At 41.2% G+C, this 21,913-nt stretch overlaps 1 protein-coding gene across 16 annotated transcripts; it reads right to left on the bottom strand.

Annotated features, from left to right (window-relative positions):
- Nucleotides 1–586: 586 nt before the first annotated feature.
- On the bottom strand, nucleotides 587–21,476 carry snx13 (sorting nexin 13). 16 transcript variants are annotated; one of them, XM_069516183.1, is made up of 26 exons: nucleotides 21,299–21,476; nucleotides 13,332–13,450; nucleotides 11,556–11,668; nucleotides 11,347–11,449; nucleotides 11,087–11,176; nucleotides 9,723–9,844; nucleotides 9,489–9,607; nucleotides 9,205–9,309; nucleotides 9,002–9,090; nucleotides 8,684–8,767; nucleotides 8,426–8,564; nucleotides 8,224–8,312; nucleotides 7,935–8,034; nucleotides 7,502–7,695; nucleotides 7,083–7,187; nucleotides 6,736–6,906; nucleotides 6,556–6,625; nucleotides 5,870–6,048; nucleotides 5,658–5,765; nucleotides 5,448–5,558; nucleotides 4,676–4,837; nucleotides 4,495–4,566; nucleotides 4,262–4,407; nucleotides 3,662–3,730; nucleotides 3,466–3,578; nucleotides 587–3,128 (listed from the first exon to the last, which is right to left on the bottom strand). In XM_069516183.1, exons 1-26 carry the CDS (start codon nucleotides 21,363–21,365, stop codon nucleotides 2,893–2,895), a joined length of 3,075 nt encoding a protein of 1,024 aa, XP_069372284.1. In that variant the 5' UTR covers nucleotides 21,366–21,476; the 3' UTR covers nucleotides 587–2,892. The 16 variants fall into 16 exon arrangements, with proteins under 16 accessions (XP_069372284.1, XP_069372282.1, XP_069372283.1 ...); XM_069516181.1 differs by having other exon boundaries at nucleotides 4,676–4,847; nucleotides 5,449–5,558; XM_069516182.1 differs by having other exon boundaries at nucleotides 4,676–4,847; nucleotides 5,449–5,558; nucleotides 13,332–13,447.
- Nucleotides 21,477–21,913: the final 437 nt, after the last annotated feature.

Raw genomic sequence — 21,913 nt, 5'->3', positions numbered from 1 at the left:
AAGATTACGGTGAAAGGATCTATTGGCAGAAACTGAATATAAAATAATCCTAGTGATGTTTTCACTTGTGTGTAATTATCTAACTTGTTGTTTTCTTTACTGTAGAATGAGCCCTTTAGATATACATCGTGCAGCTTCACGACTAGATGTCAGTAAATTCTACACACTGAGCCTTTTGACAGCGCCCTCTGCAGCCACACACGGTGAATAATTCAGTTCTATTAGGGCTGTCTCTTTTCATTCAGAATTCCAGCATTCATTTGAATGTGGGTGGGAAAGTTCAAACTGTAGAGACCTGTTCAAATTCATAATATACAGTCTCGAACCTCATCAGTCCGATGAAGTTTGTCCTCTGATCCAGTAGAGGGCGATCACTGTCTGCTTGACCTATCAAGCAGACCTATCAAGGTGAGATGTGGGAATCATTCTTCATTTCATCATTCTTCCTCTTCCAAGTCATCGTGGAATCAAACTAACTGTGGAGCTGCTACGTTAAGGTAATCGAGTAAAATAGCGTGGCTTTAAGTTTTGAAGCAGCTGAAGGTGAACAAGTACTGTAGCTACATAAGACACTAGATACACTGGGTCAGTTAGTCTGAGTAACTTTTTATTAGTGTTATACTGATCTGAGCACAGTTGCTCACAAGGAACAGTTTGATAAGCATAATGCAAAAAAACACCCTAAAGTCATTTTCAGTTGCGTAAAATGATCATGACATTCTGATTGATTTTTTTTCTTAGGTTAAAGAAAAATATGAAAATAGAGTTGACAGTACATTTAGGCACACTATTAACACATACTGTACACAGATATGCACAATTTTCTTTATAATAGATTCATATATAGTGGGGTTAAAAAAAAGGGGGGGAAAAAAACGACAAGCCTTCCTGTATGGAGAGGTGTGCAGAAAGTTAAAGGTGACGTCTCCTTCTCTACTGGTAAGAGAGGCTCCAGTTCGTGTCCTCCGTTTGGCCAATCAGAGTCCACCATTACTGCTCGGTGTAAGCGAATCACAGCAGACGAGAGAGTCCCTTCTAACGTCTGCAGCAGAACGAGGCTCCGTCCAGCCAACGGGAGAGGCCCTCACACAGTTGCTACGGTAAGTGCTCATTAGCATTGATTCCATTGGTCACAGAACGCAGCTCTCCCGTGAGTGTCGGACAGGAGGAAAGGGGCGGTCCCTCCAGTTGTCCATTCATGACTCCTGTTCACACTCGACAGAACGAGCTCGAATGCATAAAACGCCACTTGCAAGTTAAAGAGAAGCAGTTGACTCCGACTGAGCTAGCCATGTCCTGATGAGCCAACAATCAGGCTGTGACACAAACCCCCACCCAGATCGATACCCCAAAACCCTCTCGAGTGGGTGAGGGATGAGTGGAAAACACTCCCCTCACACCCAAACATCAGACTTATAAAACAAGTCTGTAAAATAAACATTGTATTTTTTTACAACAACGGAATGTTAAGTTGTTGGGATAAGAAGACGTGTCAGGGAGCTTCTCTCGCGTTCTTTACTTTTAAAACAATATGAATTACTTGCTTCAGTATACAATGATTCAAAATGCACATGCATTAAAGAACAAAAATATTGCACTAAATTAAATTTTCTCTGAATAAAAGTGATTAGGGATATTTCTCCATATCTCTATGTCGATCTCCTTGTAACTTTCAGTCATGTGGAGGAGAGCTCCCTCTAGTGTGCGTCTTGGTCAGTTTATACTCGATGTAGGTTTAAGGCTGGTTCACTCACTCAGACTGGCACAGTTTCTGACTGAAGAGGGTTAGATCTTCGTGCTAAACACACATACACACACACTCACACTTAATTCTACACAAGCCAAATACAGACTGGACCAGAGAGTACATTCTTTGATAGCTAGATTCTCTGATAGCTCCAAAGCTGAGCTCCAACTACTGTGACACACTTCAGCGTGTCATCAACCCCCCTAGGTCAACACTTCATTCTCTTTCCCCAACACGATTATCGATATGATGCACAGTATGTTCAGAGGATCCCGTCATCAAACACACACGTAGGAACAGCATGAGCTTTGGTCGTCAGAGGTCATGACATTAGCGTTAAAGGGGAGGTCTACTCTTTGAGGATGGTGGGCGGTACAGATGATGCAACACTTCGGACAAGCAAAAAAAGAAAAAAAAAATGATTCAAGAGAAGCATTGAGGCTGAAAAAAAAAAAAATGCTGACGATAAAACTAAAAATCCTCCTTTCGACCCACATTTGTTCAGTCACATTTTTAAAAACAGCGCCTCTTCAACCCAGTGATATTGACATTTAGTTGCTGTGAAAACAAAATATAGTGTTTACAAGTGTGCAGAGTTTGCAGATCAAACGTCTACAGCATTGAGGGAGGCTATAACGACGGCCAGCCTAATGATGGCAGACTGAGCTGGCAGAAAGACAGAAGAAACGGGAAGGTAAGGCAAGGTGTGGGTCTACGCTATCTACTCCTGCAGTTTAAAAACAATACAGTATCTGTGGTCAGCTCTCTGGACCATGTGAAAGCAGCATCGACTGGACCAGGATAAAGCTAAACAACTAAAAAGTCCAAAAAGGAGGGTGAAAATATAGAAGCTAAAAGAAAAGACTGCCGTGTTCAGTCTTGGTGCAAAATTACAGGACTTGTGTTTGCGCATGTGTGTCACAGAGCGTGAGGAGGGCAGAGTCTGTTGTTTATCCTTCTGTTTTCAAAGACACAATCAGCTTGATCGTAGGAGTGTTTTTCACCAAAGAGTGTGAGCAAAGTGGAAGGGCAGAGATCAAGTACACACACACACACACCTCAAGGTTCAAGTCAAGCCCCCGCTCTCACTCTTTACTCCCAAGTCTGTGTGTGTCTAGTCGGTCCCGTTGCCTCGTCCTTTCCTGTCACCTCTTGAGAGAGGATGATTTGAGTTTCTGGCTGTATCTGTGGATGCGCGGTGAGCGGGAGTGCAGCTTGACAAAGAGCTCGGGGAATTTGTACTGGGGGAACATTGTCTCCAAGAAGCCCTCTAGGAAAACGTAGACTAGTCGTCGGTTCATGGGTTGGTACTGGAACATGTCAAAGACGCGCAGGATGCCCTTTCTCGTGGTGTCTGCTCCAATGATGTGCTTCAGTTCATCTGGGGCAGAAAGAGAAATATGGAGTAAGTGGTGAAAAAGAAAACTCTCATGGGATAATTTTTGCCTCTTGTGTGAGGCTTTAGGGCGGGAATGAAGTATAGTATGATTTAGTTAGACAATAGAGATATGAAGCTCAAAGCAAAAGAAGGTTAAGTGAGTATACCTGCAAATTATTTCTTGTAAAATGGTTTGATACTTGTTTAAGTTACTTCTCTATTATTTTGTCTGCTTTTTCCTATTCTAAAGTATGGGCTCATTACTGCCCCCTAGGGCTAGCTAGAGTTTATATTGTACGTACAGGGTCTGGCTAATGATTAAGTGTGTATGTGCCTTCACCTGGCATGATACCCAGCAGGCTGGTCTTGGCAGCTACTCGTGTCCTCATGCGGATGCTCTTGTCCCGGCGGGGCGTTGTCTCAGCCAGTATACCGTTGGGCCAGTAGGAATCCCTGTATGAAGAAGGAGCTGATCAGGGTTAATCCCAAGTCCTCTGACCAATCAGATTGATTTGAAAGAAAAGGGGAGGCATTACCTGAACTTCTTGACATAGTCAGCCACCTGTTCTGGTGAGGTCAAGTAGTCCACATGATCCACGATTTTCCTACAGAGATTATTCAGTGCATGAGTTCAAAGCTTTTGGATTTTCTGAAGATCTCAAATTGCCTGCACTAAATTAGGTTTGTACACATATTCATCTGAGAATTTCAATCCTTATTTTGTGGTTTGCTGATAGGGACTGTAATAAATTTACAAACTGTGCATAAATATACAAACTGTTTTTTGGAAACACTTCTATTCATCATCAAAAGATCTTAATCCTGATATCAGTTTATTTAAAGTGTGAGTGATTTCTTTTTTTTTTTTTTTTCAACACAGCATAAACATTTAAACTCCTCTTGATTAAATTACTTTGAGTTCATATTTACATTCAAAAGCAACAGATCACTCTTAAACAAAATGTACAAGACTGTTACCATGTTTTTGCTGAGATTAGTTATAAATAAAATAAAGCTTGATAAGGGTAGAAACACTTTTATAGTCAACTTAATAAATGATCCATGAATGAATTGTAGATATATTTTTGGACTTGCTGTACCTGTGGATATATAATACATATCCTAGTGTCTCTGACCTGTTGATGGTGTCTCCATATGTCGCTCTGATGAGCTGCTGCAGCAGGTTCTTAATGTTCCTGCGCAGCCACTGATTTTTCTCCTTCAAGTCAAACACTTCATCCATCAGCAGCAGCATTACCCTCAATGGGATGTTATCGTCCACCTGGACACATAGGACACACATTTAACATTTACTGAAACCACAATAAAAAGAAAAACGTGGCAACCAAGCCAAGACTGACTGACTCACGTTGTCATCGAGCTGGGCGGAGACTCGACAGTGTTCAGGGTCGATGTCTGACTTGGGGAGGAGTGGAGGCACCTGGGAGAGCAGAGGAAAGTTAACATGGTCAGAGGTTGGATGAGCTAACATGGAGGCTTGTGGTTCATGATCTATTTTTTAAAATATCGTCAGTATTTGATGGCGTTACCTTCAGTATGGACTGTTTAATGTCCTGGCCCAGTCTTTCTGACATGCGGCCCATGTTATCAGATACCTTGGTCATTCCTTCAGCCAGACTGTCCGGCAGGGCCTTCACCGCATTGGACACGTTCCTCATTGAGCTCTTCAGAGGATTTACAAACGTGTCTATCTGATGGGCCAATGAAACAAAAAGACGAAAATGTATTTTATTGAGACAGTTACAAACCTCAGTGAGTCACAATAATCAAATAACTGCTGAATTAAAGATGAAATCTGAAGTTGGTAACATGTTCCGCAAAACACCCGCATACAAAGAAAGGCTTGTTCGGGGAAGTGCTAGTTACCTCCACCATGTAGGTTATATGTTCACCTGTTGGTTGAGTAGTTTTTGGTGAGTAGGATTATGCAAAAACAACAGAACATATCTCAACAAACTGTAGGAAGTGGTAGGACAAGAAAGAACCCATTACATTTTGAAGCGGATGCAATTAAGGAGGAAGATGCAGGATTTAGTTTTACCACATTGACAATCCTGTATAAGGCTTTTGTTTTATGATGCTACATCCATACAAACATTTAAGCTTTGATTCATGACTGAAAATACATATTTGTGCCTTGGAATAAAAATAATATTAATAATAATAATATAAAAAGTATTGTATCAACATGTAAAGAATCTTAAAATCTTGCAACAAACATCACAAAATGTATTTGCAGTTATCTTGTAATAAATAAATGATTCTGAAATGTGAAATTATAGTTTAGAAAATTCAAGTAACCTTTCGGGCGAACTCTCCTTTGCCTTTGCTGTAGGCCTTGTTTTCTAGGAAGTCGTAGACATAAGGAATCAGAGTTGGGCAAGCCTTCACCATCTCTGGGTTCATCAGCAACTGGAACACACACACAAAAAGTTATTCATGTATATATATATATACTCTACAAAACGATGAAGGCAATGTATCTAATATATAGTAGTATATAAGTATTACCTGTAGGTAAGCATTGAGGTCTTTTTTTCTCTTCTCTAAGAAGTCTCTGTCCATGTTGTTGAATGTCTTTTTCCCTGGCAGCTTGAGGATCGACGCCAGGTTCTCAAACTAAAACAAAACATTGGGAGACAAACAAACTAACGTTGCTGCTTCACATTTTAACACAAATTTTAACTTTTATCAAACTCTCTCTCTCACACACACACACACACCTGTTCAGTGATCCTCATATGGAAGTCGTGGAAGTCTGAATAGCGGCGGTAGGTCTTCCAGCAGTCCTCGCTGCCATCTTGGTTGCGTCTGAACACAGTGATGGCGTACAGCGCGTAGGTCTTACCGTGGTCGTTGCAAACCCCTGCAGCACCCCAGAAGCCGGGGAGACAAGCGTCAGCTAGGCCACGTGGTAATAAATCCCATGAGGGAATGGAGTACGAGGGAGTGAATGGAAGTAGAAGAAAGAATGGAATGGAATGAAAAGAATGTGCAGGAGCAAAGTGTGTGTGGGGGAAGAAGAACGAGCAGAAGAAAGAATGCAATGCACAGAGTGGAAATGTGATAAAAAAAGGAGGAAAATGACAGGAAGGGGGAGGGAGGGGAGGAGGAAGGAAAAAGAAAACAGAAAAACAGTGAAGGTGATGGAATGAAAGAAATATAAAGAGAAAACACTGGAACAGGATGAAAGTGACACAGCTGACACATGCAGCTGAACAGAGCTGGGAGGTGAAAAAACATGAAGGGGGAGCAGGTGCGGACTAGCAGACTAACAGGTATGTATGAAACACTCTGCATACACAAACTGTAAGAGTCAAATCCTACATTTCTTCACAACTTTTCACCAACAGACACTTGAACACAACGTTCAGAAAAACAAGAGTATTTAGACTGTGTGTCTCTGTACCTGTGTCGGAGATGAAGGCATGAAGGTGCATAGATTCATCATGGCAGGAGTTGGACAAGTCGTCCAAAGACTAAAATCACAGGGAACAAGTACATCATAAACAACCAGAAGATGAACTGCAAAATTACTGTCACATCAGGATTTTTCTGAACTCTGCAACAGGCATTGAAGACAACATACTAGGTTTATGCTTCCTGTGGGAGAGCCGTTGAAAGACTCTCCTTCGCCGTCATCAGATCCCCGGTAACTTGGTTCTTTCAACATATCCAGCTCTGCGAGCATGCGGACGTACAGAGGGCTCTGCTTGAAGGAGGGGTAGTAGCGCTCATCCCGTAGCATCATGTCATACACCTGTGGTAAAACACATCATGTGTGAAACTTGTGGAGAATGGAATTAAAGAAGAGAGAAGAAAAATGTGTATCTCTGCTTTAATCAATGAAAACAGCTAAAATGAAGTTTCTTCAAGTGTCAGCATGGGTCATAAAATTCAGTCACACAGACAAATCTGTGGAAAAGATTCTTGTACCTGTCTCTGGATTTCATCAAATATCTCTGGCGTGGGATCTTCCTTCTGCAGCTTCTCCCCAAGTTTTGTTACCGACTCCTCTTCCACCTGCACCCTGGGAGATGCCTGTCAATAAATAATAGACGTACGTCAGTAGATTATTTCTTTTAAATAAGGATAGAAGTACTACAAAGCAGGTACGTATACAGAGTTAAACATCTGAGGGACCAAACCTAAACTAAAAAGTAGCCAACTTTGCCTTTAATATTGTCAAAGATGCTACAGTTAAATCCTCTGAAACTTGATCATGCAGACAGTGGGGGTCACCATGAACAAGAGTGAATTGAAATATCTGTGTCACCTCTAAATTACTTTTTTGGAATAATAATTAATAGTTAAAACCTCTGAGTTTTGACATGTGATATTCAAACGCCTCCTACCTTTTCAGAGAGGTATTGTTCGAAGACACCGAGTGCAGCGGCCTTCAGCAGTCCTTTGGTGGCGCTGGGCTGCTTCTTGCCATCTTTCTGCCAGCCCTGCATGGCCTCCAGTTGCTGCTGTGCCGTCACCCTGTAGCCCTCCACAGTGAGCCAGAAAAACAGCTCGGCCTGCGCCCCCGCTGCCTGCATAAAGTCTGGATCAACACACAAATACATAACAGTTGTTACCGAAGGTGTCTAAGGTTAGAAGGTTACATAAATACATATTACATAAATAATTTGAATTATTGTGCCACTTCAATGACTAAATGTAACTGTGGCTTTGTCAGACTCTTTCAATTACGAACATTTGAGAATTTAGAACAGCCACATAAATTTCAACATGACAAAAAGAGTTTGAGGATCCATTGGCGTCTCGTGTTCGCAGAATTACCCATGAAGAACTGCAGGGCTATGTTGTGGACGAGGATGTGATCCAGGGGGATGACACACAGCTTGCCGAAGTTGGCTGCCAACTTCAAGGCGTCCACCTCCTACACACCAGACACAGGAAAGACTTTGAGCAAATGCAGCGGATGCTTGTGCAGAAAAAATGTAACCATCATACTAATAAATATAAATAAGCAACTATCAAAACTGAATGCACTAAAATTAAGTAAAGTAGATTTTTTTATTTAATCCTCCAGTGTGAGAACCATGAAAACTGTTTTGTTGTTTCTCACCTTGCCAGACTGCAGCCTCTGGATCCTGGTCTCACACACCTTCTTCACAAACAGAAGACTGTTAATCTGGTTTTTGATCACATTGATGTCTAAGGGACAAAGAAACAGTAAAGGAGATGAATGCAGGAGCATCTTCAGGTGTCCTCTGTGCCTTACATGGCGAAATACTTTCATATGAGTGTGCGTGAGTGAGTTCGCCCACCATCTCCTGCAGTGTCCAGGGAGCGGAGATACTGCAGCTCTTCCACCACCTTGTCCTTGACAGCCTCCAGCTCAGGAGGTTTGTCTGTCAACTTCAGTATGTTCATGAAGGCTTCATAGTTACAACTGGAGTCCCGAATCTACACAAGCATAAACACACCAACACACACTTACAATTGAAAGCTGTCTTTTATGATTATTAACACAAAAACAGCTCAACTCAGCTGATTGATAGATCATATGGACGGTCAAATCTCACCATCCAGATAACAAACTGGTTGATGTAGTCCGGGTCGCTCAGCTGGTTGATCAGAGGAAGCAGGACACCACGAGCCAACACCTCCTAAAAAAAAACACCACAGTGACTTTCCAGTTACAAACATGACGTCATGTTGTCTGTTGTGTTAATTTGGCTAATTTAGAAGCCTGTTGTTGAATGTAAGACTCAGAGAGGCTTGTGGCCAGTAGCCAAACTGGCAGGACTTGCTGGTGACTCAACACAGACACACTGTGTGATGAATGTGTGTGAGATTGTTCAAGATTTTATGTTTATATATTGCATCGTATGTGTACTCACCCTTAGGAAGTATCTCATGTTCTTGTTGTGGAAATCTCCAGGAGGTAGTAACAGGTACAGAAGCAACTCACACAAGTCCCTAAGGAAACCTAACACAGCACAACACAACACAACACACACACACACACATACAGCTTGTGATTAGGTTTTCTGCTTGATTGGTGTCAAATGTAAAACAAGAACGATTGAAGAGGTGCCTTTACCTTCTTCGTCTTTGTTTGAAGTGCACACTACGTCTCGACAAATCTTCCTCTCCATCTCCACCTCGGCTTCAAAGAACGAGTCCACCAGCTCATCCGTTATGTCTCCTGTTCAGACATAACTCGTCATTATCTCTGCTCGACTCTATGAAACAATTTTTACAGCTGTAATCAAATCTTATACGATCAAACCAAATACGCAATCAGTGTTTAGGAAAATTCAGGAGACTTGCTGTGTATACTAATGATTAGTGAGGGATAGGAAGCGATCAGGAATGTGTGCGTACTCTGCTTGTCCTCTCTGTCAGCGAGACGATCCTGGGCTTTTCTGAAGACACGTAAATGGGTGGCAAAGTCGTCCACCAGGCGTGTGGTAAAGTAAGGCTGCCAGTCCACCTCTTTGGACCTTGACACATAAACACACACACACAAAGTTTAATAAATACGAAGCAGGTTTGGTATAAAACTATAAATATTGAAGCATAACGTGTCAAAGGGTTCAGAATATGCTCCTCTTGTACCGTGTGGAGAACTGGACGAGGGCGTTCTGCAGAGTCTGTCTGATCTCCAGTATGAAGGATTCATCTTCGCTCAGAGTGTAGTACCAGTACTGGATGTAGTCTCTCAGAGCAAACTGGATCACCTGCAGAGGAAACAAGAACAGAGGCTCAGGGGGACAACAAATAGAGAGATGTGGAAAGTTAAATAAATGATACAGAGTTGAATGCAAGGTAAATAACTCTTCTTTGATAGAAAATTAACCCTGTTAATCATCATCGTCTATAACACCCAAAGACAACTGGGCTATTAGGTTTAAAGAATGGATAAATCAATGATTTAGATGTAATTTGTTTAATACAATACAGATTGCAGCTAAATAGATTGATTCAATTACATTGATCAAAACTTAAATGCTAGTGAGCAGATCACATTCCATCACAAAGGCCCCACATTCCCTTCAAATTCAATCAAGCTGTATATCACAGCTTTCACCCAAGTTTTATGGTGATCTGTCCAGTATTTTTTGCGTCATGCTGCTTACAAACAAACAAACAAACAAATAAATGGTGTCATGTTAAAGTGAAAGATCTCGAGGTTCACGTGCTGCTGAAATGATTAGTGTGCATTCCCAGGGAGGAATGGAGAACAGAGACACCACAGTAGAGAAACATCTGACCATCTCAAATTGCTGAGTCTGCACGTACCTCTGCCGGTCATGTGGCTTTTACTGAGGAGAACGTGCTAAAAGCTTGGTTTCTACTGTAAGTGTCGTTAACCACAGATCAGGGTGGAAAGAGAAACTGTGACCAGCAGACAAAAGCAATTAACTGTATGTACGTGTTGGCAACACTGACAGGCAACCTGACATCATTTACAAGATCTTTTTATATCTGCCAAGGAGGTCATGGTTTCGGAACTTGGTGCGAGGATGGTACATGGGCCGAGAAAGAACACATTACATTTTTTAGTGGATCTAGACAAAATGGCAGATCCAGGAATATTTAACCACTTTCTTTAACATTGTGACATGAGGCTTTCTTAATACATTCCCCTTATTCTCCAGGGAATAATTCATGGATATTGATTTAGGGAACTGATATCAATGAGTGGGGGACATTTGTTGCAGCTTGATTGAATTTAAGGGGACTGACTTTTGGCCATACCAGTTACAATTGTGTTAAACTGAGTAAATCACCAGCAGACAGCATTTCAAAACAAAAATAAATGCTATAATTTACAGTCAATCCTGTAGTGTTTAATACACAGGAAGTCACAAAGTCACACACACACACACACACACACACACACACACACACACACACACACACACACACACACACACACACACACACACACACACACACACACACACACACACACACACCTGTTGTAGTGGTTCGTCTATAAAACTGGAGCCAGTCAATCTCCTGTCAATCCTTATAGGCTTCATTTCCAGCTTCATCTCATCCAATGTCTGAAAAAGAAATACACAATGACAAGAGAGATGTGGTGAAATGTGAGTACTCATAGCAGCAAAAAGCCTGATCTGCATGCTGACACCATCAACGAAGAAAACGAATTATCAGCTAATTAATTGGTTTGTGTAGGTGACATCCAAACTGTGTTTATTTAAGCTCCTTTTACCTTCACTATACCAATCTGTGTGGGTGGCAGGTAAGAGTGCTCGCATTTCTCCAGGTGTTTCTCTGAGTTGATCTTTCCATAGAGCAGAGTGACTGCAAAGCCCCTGGAAAACAAGTGAGAGCAAGTTTAAACTCACCTGTCAGGCTTCTGTACAGAGTGTTGTGGTTATAGACAGAATCCAATTATGGCTTCAAAAAGTCAATGCTCACCCTCCAACAAAGCAGAAGATATAAAAGGCCAGGTAGAATATGGCAAAGGGTCCAAAGGTGACGAGGAACAGCACGACTCCAAGACCCCCCCATCCCCAGATGGATAGACTGGCCTGAAACGCACATAAATCCAAAACACAGGATGAATAATCCTTGAACTACTGTTTATAATTTAGCTGGTTGATAAATGCCAATATGTGTGTGATGATCATTTGTTAGTTAAAAGAAAAGCTACTGTCTGATAAAGGTATTTAAGTTTTCTATCGCTGATATTAGAAAGTATTTTAGTTTGCAGCCCTGTCACAAACATTATTCATGTTTTAAGGAACTGATCAAGATGTTTTTTTACATTAATACTTGAGCCAGCCCGAAATGTCAGCTTGTTGATTGTATCTGCCATTATTGGCTTGTCACAGATACAGTGTATATTGGTTTAGTTGTACATTGTCAAACACAAGCCAATATAGAAACCCGATGCAGAAAAAAATGCAGGTCATTTTGAAATAGTGTCATTACGTCATTGGTCCAGCAGAGTGCGCTCTGACTCCAATATTTACAAACTCTCAGCACGTGAAGCAGAGCTTACGTCAGAGCTGAGCAGGTGATCATGTGATATCAAGCTGCATGATCTTTATGGTGATCTGCTAGTTTATAATATGCATTCCTGAGAAAAGTTAATAATCAACTAGCCCATTGTTTTTTGTGCATAAATAGAAATGCATACATATATTTCTCATTCCAGTGTCACACCAATACATTGGCCTATCCCTTTCTGGGAATAATAGACATCCTCAGTTTAAAAAACATGCATCTTATTCTGGTAAACTTGGATTAAGATGAAAAAAAAGAAAAGAGCCACATTAAAGAAAAAAATCAAAAGCAATCCCAAATGAACTAATTACAACAAAATAAAGAAAAATGTAGAATCAACAACCTGTTTTTTAATACATTTATATATTTAATTTGTTTACACTTCATAGCATATATATGGAAATAAATATTGGTTGATATCGATATTGAGTTGTATTATTATTGTATTACATCATTCACAGAGCAGCAAAAACTCACTTCAACACTTTTGATGTCAGCACAGGAAAACAATATTTAAACAGACACAGACTGTTGCATGCTGTACTGTTAGAGAGTGTCAGATGAAGACTGGGAGTGTGTGTGAGTGTGTGTGAGTGTGTGTGAGTGTGTGTGTGTGAGAGTCACATCCTATGGTTTTCCTGTTATTGTCACTGCAGGAAACCAAACTCTCTTTTCCTGCTAGCACCTCTGTGTCCCACATTTCCCAATTACTTGTTCCATTTTCAGTCCCATACTGTGACACTGATGCAGACAGGGAAATGATACAACACCAGACAACTTAATCTGAGTACAAGAGTCGAGGAAGACAGAGCAGAGTGGAGCTACCATCACTGTATAAGTATAGCACTGGCACAAACCGCAGAGCTAATACCCACTCAGTCCAGCTCAGTGCCGGCTGAGGGTTTTAAAACTGGAAGTGACCTCTATCATGACTGTTGTTGATGCTTTCACATCAGAGAGGATAAGACTTTATAGACTTTATATTTAATTTTCTCCCATGACAGCGAAAGCAGGTTATAAAGGCTTCATATATCCAGGAATTAGCCCTATACATATTGTATAGGTTCTTGGATATATGGAGCCCCCTATGATGCTGCAGGATAAGCAGGTAAAGACAAATTACATGGACACACGCGCACACACACACAGACAGACACGTATTTATGGATGAATGTTTATATGTACCCAATGGGTGCAAATGCCCTGAGCAGCGAGTCCCAAGTTCGACTGCCTGCCGGCTGGTCTGTTTTCTATGTCATTCCCGTACTCTTTCTCCCCACGTTTCCAGTCCATCTTCATTGCTGCTATCAAATACAAAACAAAAATACCAGAAAAATGATTTGAAAAATTTTGTTGGAAAATAAGTCACTAATAGGCTGATTTATTATTTGAAGCCCTTTTTACAGTCCTAAGGTTGTTACATGAGGGATGAGTCTCCACAAACGTATCCATCCCCACAGCTACAGGCTGGACAAATGAAACCAGGCTACGAAAAGCTAGGCAAAGTACTATAATATTCAGTGTCACGTGCTAATGTGAATAATGTAGTTATCTACATAACTATGGTGGCATGTGAAAACTGTCAGACAGTCACACACTGTATCTCTCTCACACTTCAGCCGTGGAGCCATCAGAGGGGTGTCACTGACAGACATCATGATTATCAGCAGCGATGATCTTCGGCTGCCCTACATTCATACCAGAGTTCCTCAGCACCTCCGCTGATGGAGCCAGATAGGGACAGACAGAGCCACCTCAGGACATTGACACATTGTTTTCTCTGCCACTGCCAACTATGGACAATTGGATGACACACATTAAACTGGCTGCCAAGTGTGTCGGACGCATGGGAAGGCCAGATCACTATATACACTACAGCATGACCACAGCACACAGGCAGGCTATTGAGAGTCAGTGATGAAGAGAAGACTATTTGGATTATTTGTGAAGCAGATCTAGTTCATCCTGTGGCTCTACAAACATACAAATCCACAATTTTACTCATTCTTACAATTGCCCACTAAACATGTTGTTGCATAAAGCTACTGCAGATGACAAACAATCTAATCACTGATTGAATGTCTGATCAGATACAGGAACTAAGTTTTAATAAACTAATGACAACAATTTGGAATATCTCATGAAAATCTGAGGCAACACTGAACTGCTGCCAACACACACGTGCGTTCCTCATGACCACCATGTCCCGATGAAGTTGTCTTTTGTTTCCACTCCATATTCAGGTCATTTCATATGGAGATAAACTGTCAGCTCCAAAAACATGAGTGGTAGAGATACAAGCTGATCAAAGTATGGCAGTGGGGGGGGACCGAATTACAACGGTATTACAAAGGTATCCTTATATTCTGCATTTGAGAGCTTCAAACATATCAGTTCACTGGACTTGATTGGCTCCAGTTCAGATCAGATCAGCCTGTGACATCGTTCATCACCACACACAACTGATTACACAGCAAAGCTGACACTGATGACTGTCAGTGGGATCGACTGACCTTGAATTTATTTCCTCACCAGAAGCCCACAGCCAATTAGACAGGCTGAGACCAGGCCGAGACAAGACAGCAGCTTCCCACACAATGAAATTCTATTTGTGACAGTGGCGGACCCCAGACCATATACAAGGATCCACTGCAAATATTTTAAATTCGGAATACTTTGTGACAAACTAATCAGTTGCTTCATGTTAGTTGCTCAGCAGTAAGATTAGATAACAATAATAATACGATTATTCAGTTCTAGACCCCACTTGAACCAGGTCTTATGTATTATATTAGTTGTGGAGCCTGATAAATATAAACTTTTGGTGTCCCAATACCGATATATTGGCTGATGTATGTATATATTCAAAGAAAATAATTAAAATGATTCCTAAGGTGTCTTAAACAAATGCTTATGACAAAGGAATGTAATTACTACATTTTATAGTTTAACCATAAACTTTTTATCTGCCCTCGGTGTTTCCTAATTTCAAACTTATGAGATTTACGATAGCATTTCCTCTCCTCCTGTCAATATTGGCTTCCTATGTGTGTGGACGTAGGTGGGTATTGTTTTGATTACTTTTATTCTGTAAGGCACTTACTTAATTGTTTGTATAAAAAGCACAATACAAATAAAGTCTACTTGGTGAATTGATATATTATTTTTAACTATAAATATAATGAAAGCACAAATACAACCACATATATAGAACTCTGGGGAAAAAAGTGTTTTCATATTTTCACATGTCGGCAAACATATATGCTGATATTGATATGACTGTCAAAGGCTAATATCTGCAATTTTTTTATTGGCCAACAGATAAATTCATCTTTATTTAGTTGTATAAAATGTTGCAGACTGACTGGGTAGTTTTTTTTTTTAATTGAATCTGAGCTAACACCAAGTTTTTCTTCACTGTAGAGACCAGCTTATTCAGACATATTCATTTGAATTTCTTTTACCACCCTTCTAATGACCCTGTTAAATGAAAATGTAACATGTCTGAGAACAGACCACCCAGCAGAAATGTAGCTAAGTTAACCAAGTCCCCCCCCCATCTTACAGCGTTGAAGAAAGACAGACAGTTAGAGCAAACAGCTGAGAGTAACCAATGTCTTTAGAATATTTGAAACATTCGTGTCCAGGCTGCAGAATGTGTCCAAACTGGCTCGACTACCCTCTTTCTCAAGTCACAACAGGTTGAGACAATGTCAATAATAGTAGGGTTGTGACTACTGGAGGATAATAGGGCTGGTCAAAGATGACTTATATTACAGTTGAGCTAGGAGTAGTAGAGACAAAGGTTAATATTATAGGACGTGTACACCCTAATACAATCTCAGATTCATCTATGAAAAATAGGAATGTCCTGACACTTCTAACGCTCGAGCCACACAGGCTGCGTCGTGGTTCTGCTGTGTGTCACAACTACAGCCTTTGTTCTGGTATGACTACTGTACAAGTCATACCGGAAACCAGAAAGTATGATATATATATATATGTATATATATGTGTATATATGTATATATATACATACTCAAGGTACTGACTTTCACGCAAACCTCAAAGAACATTTGACCTTTAGAAACACATCCACTCTGTTTAGCTAGCACCCACACAGGAATCAAAGAGAGGGCAGTTATACTGTTGGCCATGTTCACAAGCTTTCAGCAGCAAATACTCGCTTAAACCTATCTGGTGACACCATAGACCTTGGTCAGCTGAATCTAAGAGCATGCTGCCAGTTCCATCAGTCAGAGATGACTAGATTATTTTGACATTTTGAATTAATTCAAGCCTGATTCAGCGCATGTAGGCAGGATTTGTGCAAGTCAACTGAAAACTGGGAAGTGTTTTTGTAAACATAAAGGCTGGGGGAGTTAAGGTTCTGATACTCTGGTTAGGGAAAAAATTCCTAAAGAAAACTGTTTAGACAGCTGTTTTCATTTTCGGGGATATTTGCATTTTTAGAAGTGTAAAGTGACAAATTACATAATGAATCCTGTCCAAGTCTATTGTAGTCAGTTCCATGAGTAAGTATCTGGATGTAGTTTAGGTGGGTAACGTAGGTCTGGTCTGAGAATAATGGTGCCAGTGAGCAGGAGGCTATCAGTACGGCTTTGTGGTGAGATGATGAGGCTGTGGAGGCTTGGCTTTGTAGGAGACATGATAACAGACACTCTTGAGTCATTACAGCTTACACAGGGTTTTAAACATGAACCATCTGTTCCAGTGATTAACACCAAAGCCCAACGGACACACACATCTAAACATCTAGGCAAATCCTTACGCAACCCACAATAAATAGACACATAGAATTGTAAACGCAAGAAGTCTTACAGTCTTCAAACTAAATGTGAGCACACGCAGACACACAAAAGTAAGTATTGATCTAAAGAAGGGATGGGTGGCGTGTAGGCTGGACACCATGTCTTAAAATAAAATCTTAGCATACATGATCAATGAAAGGAGTGTACATCATTATAGAGCAGCATTTTCAGAGGCAGACTACATATGCACAGAAGCAAGGCTTTATGAGGTGTTTTCTGCTGTTGCATGTCCTTGACTCCAGGCGCATTCACAAACAGCTTCTTATCAGTGTTTATCATTTCCCAGATTTCAGGGAACAACTTAAAAACTGCTCAAGGGTAGATATTTCTATTTTGGCAACCCATACACTCAAGTCCACGCTTGAAGCGCTGAGATGCAACCATGATCAGTGTGGTCACTGGGCGAGAGGTTAACTCAGCCCATTAAAGCTCTCCAGTGGGAGATCCGCGGTTAATGCCTGAGAGAGGGAGAGAAAGTAAGAGGGGCTGACTAATCATGCCGGCCTAATCCACCAGAATAAATGATAGAAAGAGCTGCCACCTTAACCTTGAGAGGAAATCTCTAGAATGAAAGGGGAATACAAACTGAAACTTTGGAATTAAAAGATATATGCCAACCTCGTAAAACTGCAATACTAATGATGGTTAATTTCTAGAGACATTTTACACTTCAGCTACATACACACTATTATATTTTAGCTTTACAAAACATCCTTACTGATATGTTAATGCTATCCACACTACTCCAGTGTTTTTAGTGCAAAATGCTGTCCTATTCCTGCGTTTTCAGGTGTTAGTATGGACGGGGACCTTCAAGCTTGAGAGAAAACTTAGCAAGCGCAACCGAATTTCAAAATGTTTGTCTGAAGCAGGTCAGCAGGCCTTGATGGGCTGGGGTCTGGTATCCAAATTCAATACTGTATCAGTCACCTTGCAGAGTGGAGCTTTTTTATATCGTTTGATACCCTTAGTTTCGTAAAAGAAGACAAACAAAGGGTTATGTGTTTGATGAACAGAGTCGGGTGAGTGGCTGAGGGGTGGATTAAGATAGAGGTGGGGCTAGTTTACATTTGATAGATCCACAAATGCCAAATGAGGCAATATTTTACGGTCATAGATGGATTTTTTTTCTTTTTTCATTTCTTTTAAAGAACAGATATCACTTTCTGAGGCTGTGGTACTTTTAACAACAGAGCAATACATCACAAACAAATGTTGCTGAAGATTTTGCCCTGCTGTGTGCTCATATATGCAGGTTGGCTGGAATCCTACTTGCTAGCATGTCTAACCTATTCTGTCATTTGAAGGTGGTCAGCCTTCTGCTGTCTTTTCTACATCCCACACTGACAACATAACAATGAGTTGAGTAGACACAGGGAAAATCAAGCTGCTCATTATTTCCAAACCTGTGCTGTCCCTACTGACAAGCCCTTAGCTACCTTTTGACTGATTGAACGAGTCCTACTGCAGGAGTGCGAACAGAGAAGGCCTCAGTGATCAGTTCTCCAACAATCTCATGATGAACCCAGCACTTCTCACCTGATAAAAACAAAACCTGGGGGAATTTGCTAAACTAAACTTCTTCATTAATCGCAGTAAAACCACTTGTGTTTGTCAAGCAGAGTACTTCACCTTCAACAGATTTGATAATGTAACGAGTGGAGTGTGCAAGTTTATGCACACGCATAGCACCGGCATTTATTTACAGGAGGTGGGGACAAAAAGCTCAGAGTGAAAATGGAAACATTTATGACCAGCACATTGACCAGATTGTAATCTTTGGACTTGCTACACTTTGCAATGCATCTTAGACGACCTGATCACAAGTGGACAGCTATACCGACAAGTCCTAGATTTTCTTATGTGTTAATGTGTGCATATAAACACATGTAGTCATACTAAAGGGCTACTTCTGAACAAAATCATATAACAATCTTTCTAATCCACAATCAAGATCAACACAGACTGAACTATGATCTTTCTTCACAATTTTAAAATGTGCTGTTGAGAATAGTCAGAATTTAAGTGTTTCTGTTTTGGGACCTCTGAACCCCTTTATTTCTCCATCCAGTCTTATATGGACTGCTCTCTTCAGCTGTAGTCCAACAGTGTTAACCATCATGTTACCCTGGGGAGGATGAAGTCAGCCACATGCCTCCGCAGAGACAAGCCTCCTCCCCAGCTTTCTCTTTTCATCTTCTAGTGAGAAGTGGATCCAGGAGGGCGTATGTGGAGGTTTTTATTATTCACCAAAGATCCTAGCCAAATCCTCAGAATCACACACCCTGCAAAATCCCACCAACTGGAACACAAAACCCAGCAAGATGTACCAACTGGGAATTCAACCATGACCTCTGTAACAGTAGGCAGATGCATCACCCGGGCCACACCAAATGTATTTGTTCATTTAGTTTAGCAGCAAATGCTAATGCCCAATGTGAGCTGCATTCTGTGTCTTAGCATGACCTAATTTAATGAGGATTTATCTGGATTAAAAACACAGGTCTGAACAAGGCTTAATTCATGAGAGATGTATGATGCATGAAAGGTGACACACCTCTTGATAGGGGCCACTTCTATTGACAGAAGGAAGGAGGGAGAGGTGGACTAGATGTCGAGCAGGCGACAATGTGCTGTCCACCGAGCTTTGATTAAGACACCTTAATGAGATTTAGCCTGGGGTGAAAGGCAATGAGATAACTTTGCGTGCACGTGGTTGAACACACAATGCACCCACACCTCCCTACAACAAACCATCTCAGTTTGAAGAAGTGTATTCATTAAGCTATGCAGGTATGCCATTCACTCTCACAGGTAAATCACAACCAGACAGAAAAAAAGTTCATACCAATGACTACAACTAAGCTAGGTCATACAAGCCAATGAGTAAAAAACACATGAGCAACAGTTGAGCTACAAATTACAGTGCAAATATGCTTTTAAACTCAAATGACCTATAGATACAAATACTAGCAGGAAGCTAACAAAATGAAACTCAAAATCTAGGAAGTGAAGCAGACAGAGCACAGAGTTTCTATTAGCTGAGAGGCAACAGCATTCCTGTGCAGGAGCTTGGTTGATGATGAAGACAATAGTGTTGCAATCTTGCATCCTATGTCCATAATAGCAATGACAATACATAGCTTAATCGCAGGACTAACCCAACACAAGACAATCATTCACTTCAGACTAAAGGTTAGCCATGAACAAGATTTCACAAAGAGCTACTGTAGTTTAACACCTGACTGAGCTTCACAGAGACATTACTACTGCCTGTCAGAGACAAAGAACAGTGCAGAGGCAGCTGAAGCCTCATTACAGAGGCTAAACCTGTGCTCAGACTGCTGGAGAGGTGCCTGGGTGTGGGGAGGTCACCTGTAGCTCAGGTGAGGTGGAAACTGTAGTGAGAAAAGTGACTGCGCCTGCTACACTCACAGGATCTGTGAGTTACAGTACGTGTCAGCAGGTGTCATGACCAGGGTATGTTGAAAGTCGGGAACAGTGCATGCATTGAGAAAGTGCATCAAGTGAGCGCTGTGGCATAAAAACTACAATGTCACAGCAAATCACACGAGTGCCCACAGAGCCAAAGCTAATCTCTTCAACCACTGACGAGCTGCAATGGTTCAAAGACTTTTACTATTATAAGACAGGCCTGTGTTAGGCCGGTTGTTTGTGTCCGACAGGAGAAGGACACTAGTCTGACTCTGACTGGCTGTGTTCCTGTGTGTAAACATCTCTGACTCTTCCCTGAAGTTTGAGTGAAATGAGCAGGAGATGACAAAACACAGACTATTAGCCTGCTCAGCATGCGTGTTAGCGGTGTGAAACGTGAGCTAACTGTGGAGAAATCAGTGGAGTAGCAAGTTAACCCACAACCATGCCAGCACCAAACAGATCACTTTCATTTGCCTTCAACATGAGGTGTTAGCTTCAGTAGCGTTGAGCTAACGCCCAGCTCACCTGTGTTTGTTGTGATGTAGAAATTCGTTCTCGAGGGTCGTTACACATAATCTAAACGCATACTACCGACACTGCCTGTGTCGAGCTAATTCCAGCACGGTGTTGACAGTGCGCACATCCTTAGATCATCGTATTAACTTAGCATTAGCCGTGTAATCCCGGGGCTGACCGCCAGTAATAGCAGGCGAGCAGCGCGGCCACGTCCCGTCCTCTCCCCGGCTGACAGGCTGAGTGTTTACCTGCGGGGTTAGCGCTATACGACGCTAGCGGCTACAAGCTAACTAGCCGTGTAGCCCACCGCTGGAAAACAAACTACTTGCGGGGACACACGCGTCGGTTTCGCCGGCGCTGGCTTACCTCTGCGAGCATCGTCTAAAAGGCTGTTAGTGCGGAGGCTGCGGCTAACCCCACCACATTGTAACATGCGAGGAGGAGGTTGTTTAGTCGTGTTAAAAGCGCTCGTATTTCCAATCTCCGTACTCTCCCCGGAACGTCGCCATGTTTGCCAGGTTTACGTCTCTGGTGCCCCGTTTCCGGACGTCGCCGTGTGATTGGCTGAGAAGTGATGACGCAGAAACACACCCGTGACTGATTGACAGACACATGTGCAGTGAGAGTGATCGTCATCTACTATAATATAATATAATATAATATAATATAATATAATATAATATAATATATTGTTCCTGAGTTTATCCTCCTCTTTTTGCTATAAACAACAATGTAAATTTATTTATGCGTATATAAGTGTTGGAGTTTTGTATATACATCTACATTGTATATACATATACATACACCTTATTTTTATTATTTATATTGAATTTATTATAACACATATTTTTGTAAATTATATACAATATAGAGTACATGTAAACAACTGGAAGCTGGTTAAGTATAAGATCATTATTAATAAATAACTTATCGGGAATGGGTGAGATTAAATAAGTTTCTACTTCTTCTCACTCCTTTTCG

This window comes from Paralichthys olivaceus, chromosome 20 (genome assembly GCF_024713975.1).
Source record: "Paralichthys olivaceus isolate ysfri-2021 chromosome 20, ASM2471397v2, whole genome shotgun sequence".
Lineage (NCBI taxonomy): Eukaryota > Metazoa > Chordata > Actinopteri > Pleuronectiformes > Paralichthyidae > Paralichthys > Paralichthys olivaceus.
This window is presented reverse-complemented; position numbering and strand designations above follow the sequence as displayed.